The sequence below is a fragment of the Lissotriton vulgaris genome, chromosome 12 (genome assembly GCF_964263255.1).
Source record: "Lissotriton vulgaris chromosome 12, aLisVul1.2, whole genome shotgun sequence".
In the NCBI taxonomy this organism is placed as follows: domain Eukaryota; kingdom Metazoa; phylum Chordata; class Amphibia; order Caudata; family Salamandridae; genus Lissotriton; species Lissotriton vulgaris.
In genome coordinates, this window is record NC_141700.1 from 732161339 (window position 1) to 732174136 (window position 12798).

At 42.2% G+C, this 12798-nt stretch overlaps 1 protein-coding gene across 6 annotated transcripts in view; it reads left to right on the plus strand.

Moving 5' to 3' along the window:
* The first annotated feature begins 614 nt into the window (after positions 1 to 614).
* Positions 615 to 12798, plus strand: part of TAF6 (TATA-box binding protein associated factor 6) — a 70673-nt gene continuing 58489 nt past the window's right edge. For 2 of the 6 annotated variants that reach the window (XM_086946015.1, XM_086946019.1), the window contains exons 1-3: positions 710 to 840; positions 8226 to 8448; positions 9016 to 9102. In XM_086946015.1, coding sequence (XP_086802141.1) covers positions 8287 to 8448; positions 9016 to 9102 — 249 coding nt within the window. In that variant the 5' untranslated portion in view covers positions 710 to 840; positions 8226 to 8286. Of the gene's footprint in view, positions 948 to 8225; positions 8449 to 9015; positions 9103 to 12798 lie in introns of all 6 variants that reach the window. The other 4 variants (XM_086946018.1, XM_086946017.1, XM_086946020.1 and 1 more) reach the window with 4 other exon arrangements.

Consider the following 12798-nt stretch of genomic DNA (forward strand, 5'->3'; position numbering starts at 1 on the left):
ATGACTACAAAACGTGTAGGCATAGACGAAATACTTCAAATATGGATTGTTCTCGGTTTTTGGCAATGTTTTTCAAAATGAGACTTCCATCTTGAAAAGGTGTCGTAGTGAGCATAAACGTCCCATTAGGATAAAACAAACGTCTCATACACCGTGCTGAAATAAACTAGTCTCTACCCAAGAAGTATACAATGCAGTCTACATCGATTTTACCGAAGAGTAATTTGCGCCAAATATTTAAAAATTGATCGATTTCATTGAACATTTAGGAAATGTACCGAAATGCATAGTACCTTTTTCCCTATAATGTAAAAAGTTTGTTTGCAAAAATATATTTAAAAACGGAAGTTGTACACTGGACATATGCGTCTGCGAGGATGACAGTCCTACCAAGCCCTAATAGAGCTGTTCACAGTGCGTCAATTCAAAGAGGCATTCTTAATTTCGTCGCGTGATCTGTGTTATTACGCGTACGCCATTGGGTGATTCCAGATTACAACAGGCACAATTCAGAGACGTCACGGTAATGTTTACATTCTAATCCCATCTGCTTTCCACCGCCCACCCGACAGGTCCTGGCAGCTACATCGAGTTATCACATCTACTGGGCGCATCGAGGGTATCGGAAAAATGGGTTGAGCAAGTGAGCAAAGTTAGACTGAGGGAGCCACGCTCAGCCGGCGCAGTGGAAGAGACTTCTTCGGGCAGGGCAGGTTCTCTGCACGACCTGTAAGTATGCAGCTTCCGGGACTGCGGGCAGCAGGCCAAACTGCAAGATGGCGGCGACACGGGAGCGCGAACCCGAGTGTTGGAGACGGCAGTGAGCGGGCAACTGTTGGGGTGAGAGGATCTTCCGTAGAACAGGCTATGGGAAGGAGAGTGTGCCAAGCGTAGGAGGTGGTTAGTTACATCTTCGTAGATTTGGGGATAACCTATTCAACTAAGTGGTACGTGAAAGGGGATATTTATTGTTACTATGAACTATGTGATGCAAGAGGGTGTAATACACGGGTGATGGAATTACTAGGTATGTTTAGATGCATACCATTTAAGGGGGGTCGTGTGGGCGGGGTACGGTCATACTGTTGATCAGAGTAGTCCTCCGTGCACTTTTCCTGTCCTCTATTCGGTGCTGTACCATTCGTTATGCTTCATGGGTAATAGCGGTATTTTACGATTACCGAAGCATGGCAGGTTCTTGCAATTCAAATCCTGCTTACCTGCATTAACCTTGTGTGTGTGTGCAGTGCCTCCCCTGCACTCTGCTGTTCAATAACTGCCTGTTAATGTAGGCAACGGTACATCCTATATGTTTAACCCGCTGAATACCAATACACCTCTTAAGAATTGCATTTCTCATTAAGACTGTCCTCTAAGTCGGCCTTGTCCCTTTTCATCAGAACCATCCCGCTCCTGTACATACCTCTCATCCACAGTCTACAATGCAAGAACCACTTGTGCAGCCTCCACATTAACCCTACTGGGAATATATATATATATATATATATATATATATATATATATATATATATATATATATATATATATTTAAATGCATTGAAGTCTGGTCTCCTCTGCTGAACATGACGGTCAGTTCATGATCCTTAGATACTGCAGATTCTGCATATGTCACCCCCCCCCCCCTTATTTACAGACGAAGTGTCAAGGGGGTCTAGAATTTAAGCAAGCGTTTCTCTGCTAGACCAGCGTAGTACACTAGCAGACACTGTTATTTCTTGGTGGTTTATTGTGCAGGAGTATCTTCCTAGAATTGGGGTAGAACCCCATAGTACAATAATATAATTGAGGCTAGTGTGTTATAACTTTCAAGAAAATATGTGCCTGTACACTTTTTTTAAATGCAGAGGTGACCGCCTACATTCTGGTTAGAAAAGTGGCAGTACCTGTATAGATACCATATTTGATGGCGTTGGCTACCTTGCATTTTAGGGAATCTTGTTCGTTCTTGGATTTGGCACTTTGAACAAACGTTGTGTTCTGGACTAATCGCCTTATTTCATTGTCTTAATTTAAAAATATATGGAATTATGGTTTGATAAGGGTTTTGTGTCTGGTACTGGTCCAACTCTATGTGCATTATACTACTCCCCACGTCTATTTTTGTAATTTTATTTCAGTAAAACACTTCGCTCCTCCCACACACACTTTCTTCTGTGTACACCACCTCTTGTTTGAGATGTCCTCTTGTGATAACATGTATTCTGTAATGTGCTCTGTTGCTGTTTGGCCTATGTGAAATATATCAAATAAGTTCAAATAAAATGTGTCTTCTTAGAAGGCAATCTAGCACCAACATGCAGGTCTTTAACTCTGTAATTAGTACTTTGATGATTGTGTTTTTAACTACCCACTTGGTGGATTTATAGGAGTGGCACAACTTAATGGTGCCACGATTAAGGAAACCATGTTTTGCCAAAATGCAGATCTGTATTTAACATTTTACTACCTCTCTTTCTAGGTTTAGATCTAGACCTGTCATAAATGTATATACCTTTTACTTTGTCTTCAATAATATTTACTTTTTTATAGAAAGGATGGTGCCTTTATAATGGTGTTTAACAACAAGGGGTGGTGATGGACAGTGTTTCTGAATTAAGCAGAATACTCTCACCCAGTCAAGAGATCAGGGCTAGATCCAACACCGTTTTTTAGCTCACTGCACCATCCGAGCTCAGAACCTGGCTATATGCAAATTAGTCTGTGCCTGTCCCAGTGCATGATGGGAACAGGGCAAACCAAACTACCAAGCCAATTCTTACACTGGGAAGGAAACAAGCTTCCGGGAACCGGTTTCTGGCATTTCAGCCGTCGTCGGCCCGGCTTGCTTGAATCCTGATGGTGCAAGGAGCAAGGAACTCACATCGGAGTACACCCTTCCACGCTTATGGTGGAAAAAATATTTAACAACAAGGGGTGGTGATGGACAGAGTTTCTGGACTGGGTAAGAGTTGTCTGCTTAATTCAGACACTCTGTTCATCACCACCCCCTTTTCTGAATCGTTTTTGGCCACTAAAGGTGTGGCAGGGTATACTCAGACATGAGTCCCTTGCTCACTGCACCATCAGGATTCAAGCAAGCCGGGCCGACGACGGCTGAAATGCCAGAAACCAGTCCCCGGTAGCTTGTCTCCTTTCTGGTGAAGAATTGGCTTGGTAGTTTAGTCTGCCCTGTTCCCATGATGCACTGGGCCAGGGACAGACTGATTTGCATATAGCCAGGATCTGAGCTGGGATGGTTCAGTGAGCTAAATAACGGTGATGGATCAAGCCCTGATCTTTGGACTGGGTAAGAGTGGTCTGCTTAATTCAGACACTCTGTTCATCACCACCCCCTTTTCTGAATCGTTTATAATGATGTAGCACAACTGACACACTCCATTCGTTGGCCACAGGACAGACCGGGGCTTCTTAACCCCAACTATTGTGGTTCATGTCGCTAGCCACTGTTTTCCTGTGGACTGCCTTACTTATGACTTGGCAAAGTAAAAGTATTTCAGCTCTTGACTCTCAGGGTGTCTTGAGGGAGCAGTCACATGTTTCTCAGGGAGATCTGGTTGGATGCACAAGCTCAGAACTAAATAATCCACCAACAGACAATATAATCCATGTGTAGATCTTTGTAGGAGGTTGCAAAACTCTCCAAAGTTCATGATAAATAACCCATTTATGTAAATGTACGTTTGCAATTTATATTTGTCTCCTAGTACTATTGTAATCAAATGATGTCATCTAGTAGTCCAAGTGTAGAAAAGTTAAGTTGCTTTACTAAGATGTTAAGATCAAAGGTGTATTGAAGAGCCCCACTAGAAGCAGCTCTCCTGCTAATTATCCTATCCTCCAACTGACTCACTCATCCAACATTCCACAGCATCCCCCCACACCAACATTCCGGACCACAGTCACACTGGCTGAGCAGCAGATACAACACATCTCCTCCTTTCTTTACAGGAATAAGAAAACATTGCTACATTCCCATGCATCTCACAAATACATAGCAAGAAAGGAGACTCCTGCATGGAAATATAAGATGCACAGGCATGTAACACTTTAAATAAAACAATAATAAAAACAATGCATGAAAACACAGCTCAATGGAATATGAAGTTGGTTAATAGTCATGCAAACAAAGCGGAATACTGACAGAAATATTGTTGCTACTCCATGAATATGTTAAACATTAAAAACAACAAAAATGTCATCCTAGTAAATGTAATCTGATACATGCTAAGAATGGCGAAAGTACATGCAATATAAAACCGAATGGAGAAAGTCCATGCATTTAATCTATAAATATAATTTATGTAACGTAGGAAATGTATAAAGCACCACGTAACCCATTATTTCTCCATACAAAAAACACTCTATCACACACATCTTCTCCCTGTCTACCATACAAAAAAAACACATTTACTCTACCGCACCCCATCTCAACTACCTGGCCCACAAACCACACTTATACCAGCTGGCCAGGCTGGCACGAAATGAAGTCAGACAAAAGTACATATCAAATAGGTGCAGCAGAGAACATAAAGAGTTGACAAATTATATGACAACATCTTAAACAGGCAAAACGGGTGATGTAAACAATGCGCAGTCATCCCACACAGCACATTGCAAAGCAAACCGGCTGACTAAACTACGCACAGTCAACCCAACAACGAACACCTTTACAAAGAACGGGTGACTTAAACTGTGCGCAGTCATCTCACAGCACATGTGTGGTAGACAACAACACAACCACAACAGTGGGTGGTATTACTGCACCATCCCAGAAACTCCACAGTGGGTGGTATTACAGCACCATCCCACAACCACATGTGTGGTAGAAAACAACACAACCGCAACAGTGGGTGGTATCACTGCACCATCCCACAAACTCCATAGTTTTGATTTTCCTGCACGTACCAGATAGCCTACCATCTGCCACATAATTTGCCTATTTCAAACAAAACAAAGTTTCTAAATCAAACTGATCCGAAGTTACTGAAAAATGTACTGCACAGTGCAAACCCTCTGCAGAGGTCAGGAGGTCACCGTTATGTGATCAATTTCAATGCTGACATCTTTGTTCTGGGATTGAACTGGCACAAATGAGTTAAAATTACCCCAAACATCGTTAATGGTATTTAACACAATGAAGGAGTTAAATAATACAGCCACAAATGGCAGAATTATTTCTCTTTAGTTGTGGAATTGTAGTCCGTTCTGCATACATGGCTGCTGCATATTTCCATTAGCCTCGTCATATTCAAGTCTACGTTCTGTTTGGAAAAAAGGGTCTTCACTTCAAATCCACACAGAACGATATTTAAATTAAGTATGCTTTTGTTTGATTATACCATATTTGATTTCAAGTTTCCTGCTCCCATTGTGATACATTGAGAAAAGTGTCCATGCAAATCCATATATTTTTATAAAAGAAGGCAGAAGAACAAAATGACAAATTAAGCAAAAATAACTTATCACTTAAAGAATGTATTCGCAAAAAACATGGCACATTTGCAGTAGCGAACAGCATTTCCCGAACTGATTTACCTTGGAAAATAACTCTTTCAGTCTGTAAGGCGGACTAAATTAGTTTCTCTACTTGTATTATCCCCTTGTTGGGATTTTATCTGTAACATTAAATCCATTCTCAACTCTTAGGTTTTATTACATTCCTTCCTTCTGCCTGCCTGAAATTAAGTGAAAACCTAGAGTTCATATCCTACTGTTAGAACAAGTTCTCCTCTTAATCCGTTCCAGGAGTAATGTGAGTGGGCATTGTTTGACCACCTTTCAGCCGCTACAGGGCATACAACAGATACTGAGCTTGATTTGTGTGAACTGGGGTAACGTGTCTATGTTGTGATGGAACCTGACCGGCTAGTGGATTGCTTGTAGATCCGCGGGTCAGAAAACATAAGTAGTGTTCCCTGCATGTGGAAGGAATGGAGTAAAAAGTGGGCTATAGGCTCCTCTGTTGGGGAGCACGTGAGACGCCACAGCCTTGCAGTGGCCAGGGGAAGGAGTGGCAGTGGCCCCATGGAAGTATATGATGACTTAAATCTCCATAGGAAATCCTTCTACAGGATCATCATGACCCTCAATGTCTGTTTTTTTAGGTGCACAGTTCCTGGATGCCACATAATTTTGTAGACCCAGTTCTTCAGGTTGTGTGCTTTTATGGATTCATAATGTATGGATCTATAAGAAGTCTCTTCAGAGTTGGTAAATCCACAGGACCAGCTCTCCAGAGAAGGTGTCCTGTTCCATATACATTCTTTGCTATAGAATTGGCTGGCACCTGTTATATCCCATTAAAGCTACGTCTTAGCCAACTTGCCCTCTGTTTTGCATGTGGTGCAAACCTTTTTTTTTTTTGGCCTGCCCCTCACGTAATAAGAGCTCGCTGTAATCACGATCACTGAGAAGTAATGGCCTTGGAGAGCCAGTAATTGATAGTTCATGAAGTTGGAACCCCATTTCATTCCCCTCAGCAGGGCTGATTCACCCTGGCTGGCAGTGAGAGGCTTGCACAGCTATGGTGGACTTCAGGTCCCAGTGATCCGCAATTCATAATTTTCAATTAAACATAAAAAATGGTCAAACTCTCAAAATAATCCTTAATAAAACCCTGTGTGCTATATAAACTGTCTTCTGTGGATTCTGTTGTTTTTTTAAATACAGAACGCTTTCAATTTTTATGCACACAAATATGATTCATATAGTGAATGCCCATAATTCCAGAAACATTAAGAAACCTGAAGGGTCACCTTCAACCCTACACACTTATTCTCTGGACGTGGATAAGACGAGAAAAATAGTGCACACCTTTTAACCACATTAGAAAACTCACATTAATTGCCAACTTTGGCCACAACGTGGACCCTGTCTGGGACTTGTTTCTGTGCAGCTGCAGTAGTGCACTGCATACTGATCCACTTCCTGAAGAACACTTAACACCACTTCACCTGGTTCAAAAGTGAACAGCAATATTAGAGCTGGGCCAGGGTAGCCAAGGGGACACCATCTACACTGGGGGTAAAACCTTCAGCTTGTTATCCATAGTGTGCTCAGGTGCCTCGGGTCCCCAAACCATTTAAAAAGTAGTCTGCCACTACAGACTGACTCTTGCCCCAATGGCGGTTAAAAACTCCTTTACACTTGGACTGTACAAGAAAAAATAGTATATGGAGGCAAGGCTCTGGACATAATGACCAGATGCATGGCGATGGTTGATCAGGCACTAATGGAACACAAATGATTTGTTTGTAAACTCTTCAGAAGCTACTATAGGGGCAACTTTCTACTACTAGATGTATGAGGGTAAGACAGATTAACTTTTTCCACCAGCTTTTTGTGCTGGTAAACAAGAATGAGATTGTTCGCAATGGATCCTTGGAATGTTTAAACCTTAACACCTTCAGCAGCCAATAGCGTGACTACTATCCAAAAAGGCACTCCCCTACTTCGGCCTCATAGCCTAATTAACAAGAACTAGAATGCAACTGTTGGAGCTGGGACCGTACCTGATCCGCCGTGATTTTTACTATTGTTACCCCTTTTGACCATTTGTTTTAAGCTCTGAAGAAGCCTATGGATAGCACAGTTCACATACGACAGTCTGAATAAGCTAATAAAGTGTGGTATTAGTGTGTTGTAATTGGTACATTCTTTGGCCATATCACTTACTACAGCTGAAGGGATACCCCACTTTGATCCTCATTGTGAATTACTGCAGGGCAGGTGTACAGGTCATAGAAAAGCACCTGCCTCATTTCTCCATACTGGGGCCTGAGAACACGTCTCCCTTGCCACAAACAAAAAATTGAGCACGCATATAACTAGAGCTCCGTTAAAGGTTTCGGTACATCAGTCGCTACTCCTCCACTGTTTACTGTCCCCACCTTTGTGGCAAATGGTTTAAATGTAGTCCTTCGTTCTTAGATTTTTATTTCAGACTTAAGATGAGGAATTTGGTAGCGTCCATAAAAAATGAGAAAGACCTGTATAGAGCACTATTTTTTGTTCAAATCATTGACAACCTTGAAGAAAAGTGTTTAGATGATCTGTTTAGAATTTTTGTTAATGTGTTCCATTTCTGAAATGGAGTCCCTGTATCATTAATTCCCTTTTAGATGGGAGGCAGATACTGTTGCCTTGTGAAGGTTAGTGGGCATGTTGCAATTTTTTGTAACTTTTGTCCCCTCTTGTCTCTCAAGAAAGCATTGATGGGCTCCCCCCTTCCTCAATTCCAAGGCCAGGCAGGAGCCAGAAGGAACGATGGCCGAGGAGAAGGAGAAGAAGCAGAAACTGGGCAATACCATCTTCCCCACTGAGTCAATGAAGGTCATTGCTGAATCCATTGGTATCTCGCAGGTACCTGAGGAGACCTGCCAGCTGCTTACTGAGGAGGTCAGCTACCGGATCAAGGAGATCACCCAGGTACACAAGCTACTTCTGATAACATCTCGAGTCGTGCAAGCATTTTATCTTAAAATTATGCTTGATGCATTGTGGGATATTGGGTTGCTTAGCCAATTATATCAAAAGTTGTCGCAATTGTTTGCTTGGAGCTAATTACAGGTGAGATCCCAAGGTACCCATCCATTCTAGATTTGACCACTGCACGCAAACCCTAGAGCTTTAATCAAGATGGCTCCTATTGCACCACTGGTGTATTGAAGTGAATAAATCACGCGGAAAAAGAACAATTGGTTATGAATTTAACATGACTGCTCATGTGTAAATTTGCCTCTCGGCAGAGTAACGTTATTTAGAATATTATGTGTCCTGTTAAAAGGGCCTTGGCTCATTTTTCATCTGCCCATTACATTAAACATCCAGGAAAGCTCTTTTTGAGCAGTTGATGTGGAATTTTGTTACAAATGTTTGAAAACACTTAGCATTGTATCCAAATGATTACGAACGGTTCAGCAAGTGATCTAAAAATTGTATGTGTTTAACATCTGGCTTTTCTTCTCCGTTTACTCGGTCTGCTTGCGGTTCTAGGATGCACTGAAATTCATGAGTGTGGGAAAGAGGCAGAAACTGACCACCAGCGACGTTGACTCAGCCTTAAGACTGAAAAATGTAGAGGTGAGCAGGCTCTTCGAAGTGTGTTCTCTCAGTGCTACAGTTGGCTTTTGCATATTCTATCTCTTCTGTTACCAATGCACTTGGTTTTTTCATTGCCTAATATGTTCTGCTGCCAGTTTTGCACCCTTTTCTTCTATTTCAAATCGGCTTTTCCATTTTATATGGTGCCAGTGTTATTCAGAGAGCTCATTGCCAGCTGGTGATTTTGGATACTTGGTACGTTTTCTCTGCTCTGGGTTTGTGTCAAACGCATAGTGCTTTTTAATCTGTATTTGTATTGTATTCATAAACAAACCATAGGACAGTCTTGACATTAATTCTACACCAAGTATATGACTGGAAAGGGTTCCAGAGTAAACTTTAAAACAAAACAACTGACAAATTCAGTCTAAATATCTGTGCTTATTCGCCAAACTGAGCTTTGCATGTCGGTGTCAAATTTTAAGCATTAATTGGAAAACGTTTGCGGTTGCAGCCATGTCTGTAATCGGATAGGGGTATATTCTTTGTTGGTCAGGATATCTAAGTTGTCAGTATAACGTGAACATGTGTGTTTTCATCATCTTGAACATCCCATATAGAACTAGGAAATAGGAAGCAAGATACCCTACCGTAGTGCTTTCCGAAGGAATCCTGTTAAACATTCAAAACGAAGTTGGCCTGTTAATATCGTGTGGGACTGTATCTATGGTGGTTTTATAGTAGCTATACATTTCAGAAACAATGACCCCCCCTGCTTAAATAGGGTTGCTGGGCAGGGAAAACTATCAATAGAAATAAACTCGAGCGGAACAAAAGGTTCTGTAAAGGCAAGTTCTTGGACGTCAAAACGTGGCAAAGCTTTGCTTACCAGCTTCATGGGAAAGTGCAGAAAAAATGAAAAACACAGGGTTGGTATCTTGTTACAGAAAAGCAGTCCGCCTGGTGCACATTTGACTGAAAAGATGAAAACATTCTTTAGAAGCACCGTTCATTCAACTAGTGCACACTGAAGGGAGTTTTCGGAGGTTACCTCACTAAGGCGTGCCCTCTCAATTATAGTAAATATTGTGGAATATCTGAAAAATGTATGCATTGAATGGCAGCAATTATGCCCTGATCCGTGCACCCAGTGGGCAAAAATTGCACCCTGCTAATACTGGGATTACTGCGCTCAAGTAAAATAGGTTTCATCGCCAACCAACTTTCAACTTCCTTGGACATACCAATTTACAGCTTCAAAGAAATGAAGAATTACTCCTTTGGGATATTTCCCTATTCCTGTGCACATCTATAGTATGAGCCAGGAGAGTACAGGGTCCAAGACATCTCCTTACAAGAGAGGGTTAGAAATTATAACAAACTGAAAGCAAGGCCAATCTGGTGAGACACACGTGGCAGGCTGTGAAGTTAAACACAAGTACACTAGGAGTCGTCAGGTCTAAATTAAAGCTAACTCAGCTTGACACCTTTCAATGATTGTGTAAATTTGTGATCCCAAAAATCCTGCACAATGTGGCTAAGCGACAAACACCATACCATGGCAGCATACATGATTAAGCAGCCCATGATCAGCAGCATGGAATACATAGGAAAGTGGGAAAGAGGCAGTCTCCTCTCCCCAAATGCTGAAGCCCCCAGCCACCAACCGCTTCCATCACAAAGAATCTCTCAGCAATGTCCACCTCCACGCAGTGTTCTCATTCCCTGGTTATCAATGCCAGGGAAATGCATGCACCATCGTTCACTGGAGAGCACTCTGCCATCTAGTCTCCAGTGTGAAATGTTCAGAAGAAAGCAAAAGTACACCGGTGGCAGTCTCAGAGAGCCGAAAGTCATCTCACGAATCTCAGTTCATGTCGTCATAGATGCTAGGAGTTAGCGGTTTGGGTTTCTTTTTCTTGCTGGAACTCATTGACAAGGTAGAGGAGCTGCTGCCGCCGCCGCCGCCACCTCCACCACCACCACCTCCACCTCCTCCTGCTCCAGCCGGTCCTCAATTACCTCAGACAGAGCAGCTTGGCCCTGGCCTACAGTATTTGCTGCTACCTGTCCTGTTCTTTTCCCAATAGTTCAATACACTACACTACACACAGTTCATCTGAACTCTAGGCACTCTCGACATTGCCCTGCTGTAGTCCCTTGGTGCTGTTCTTTCTTCAATGCTGCACCCGGCTCTTCGACTGAACCTGCCACTGTTTACGAATTGAAATGGGGGCCATTTCTGCATTGGGTGCTACTAGGCAAAATACCAGAAATAGTAGCATTGTTAATAATCATGAAGGAGACCTCAACAAATCAACTGCATATTAAATATTAGAGTCTGGTGGGAGATACCTTCTTGTAAAAGTCAACTGAAATGTGGTCTAGCTGTCATTATTTTTGTGTTCTGCCTAGGCTTGGTGCTTCACTCCCAAACCCTGGCTATTGTTTTGAACCAGGTTGGAAGTTAGGCTGTCCCTTCTATCAGATTGCCACTTTTCTGTTTTCAAAAGATGGAATATGCATTCACTTCCATTAGTATCACTTCTGATATCCGACTGCAACGACTTGTCCCCTTCGTGAAAGCACATGTTCAGAAGAAACAGCAGGCATAGGCTATTTTCAATTCATGGGCTCATATACCTCCCACCCAATATTATCAGATATTGAAGCTGTTACTGTAATGTATACAAACACTATTTCCCTTCCTTAAGCAAGTCCTTTTTGCAAGCAAGGTGCCCACTGGGCGTGGGCTATATCTGAGACTTGAGTGTGTCTGCAGGGCTGTGTTGCAACAACTTTTAACTATACTATAGGTTTGCTACAGCAGGGCTTCTAATCTTCCAGCACAGACCCTACTATGGTTGCACAGCAGGGGCTTACCTTTAAAGTTCGTTGTGGTGGAAGACCCCCCCCCCCCCAAACCACTGGGCGGGGCAGCTGTGCTGCATTCCCCTGCTGCGATCGAACACTTTGAAGGAATTTAAGAGGCAGTTTCCTCAGAATATTGGACTTGTGTTGCTCTTGAGGTGTCCTAGCACAGGAGTGTAAGGAGGTGGGAACTTGTTATGCCATACTGTTGTAATTTTTTTTTTCTTCTGTTGGTGCTGATGTACAGGGCTTCACCCTGAGAATTGCCTTTTTATTTCGCACTGTGTCTGAGGCCATGCATGCAGTAATCATGTTCTTGCTGCAGGGAGAGAAGCATGTGGTCTAAAAACTGTTTTATTTTTTCATTTTGTAATTGATATTGTACAGGTAGTAAACTTTGAAATCAGTGTCCTGAAAGTGAATGGTGGCTGCCCATGTAAATAAAAGGACATCTCTCCCTTCAAAAAAAAATAAATAAATAAACTCGAGCAACATTTAGATTCAAATTCTGCTAATGCATCTCAGAAAATAGATATTTGTATTTGTACAGCTCGTAGGAATTTTGTTTAATTTTATTTTATACTCTATTTCTTTGCAAAAATACGTTCTCATTTTTAACCTCTTTTCTTATACAGAACATTGATACATAGTAATCAGGCAGTACTTCCTGAATGTCTCAAACCTGGGTCTCACAGAAAACATACATTTTGATTTATATAAAACGGCATGTGTGGCCTAGCAGCCAGGGAGGCTGACTCCTGAACCCGGGGGCTCACGGTTCGATCACCTGCGCCTGTGGCCGATCAGCCCAGCACAATTGTGAATCTGGGCAATAGCTCGCTTAATCTTCCAGACGGGCCCCCA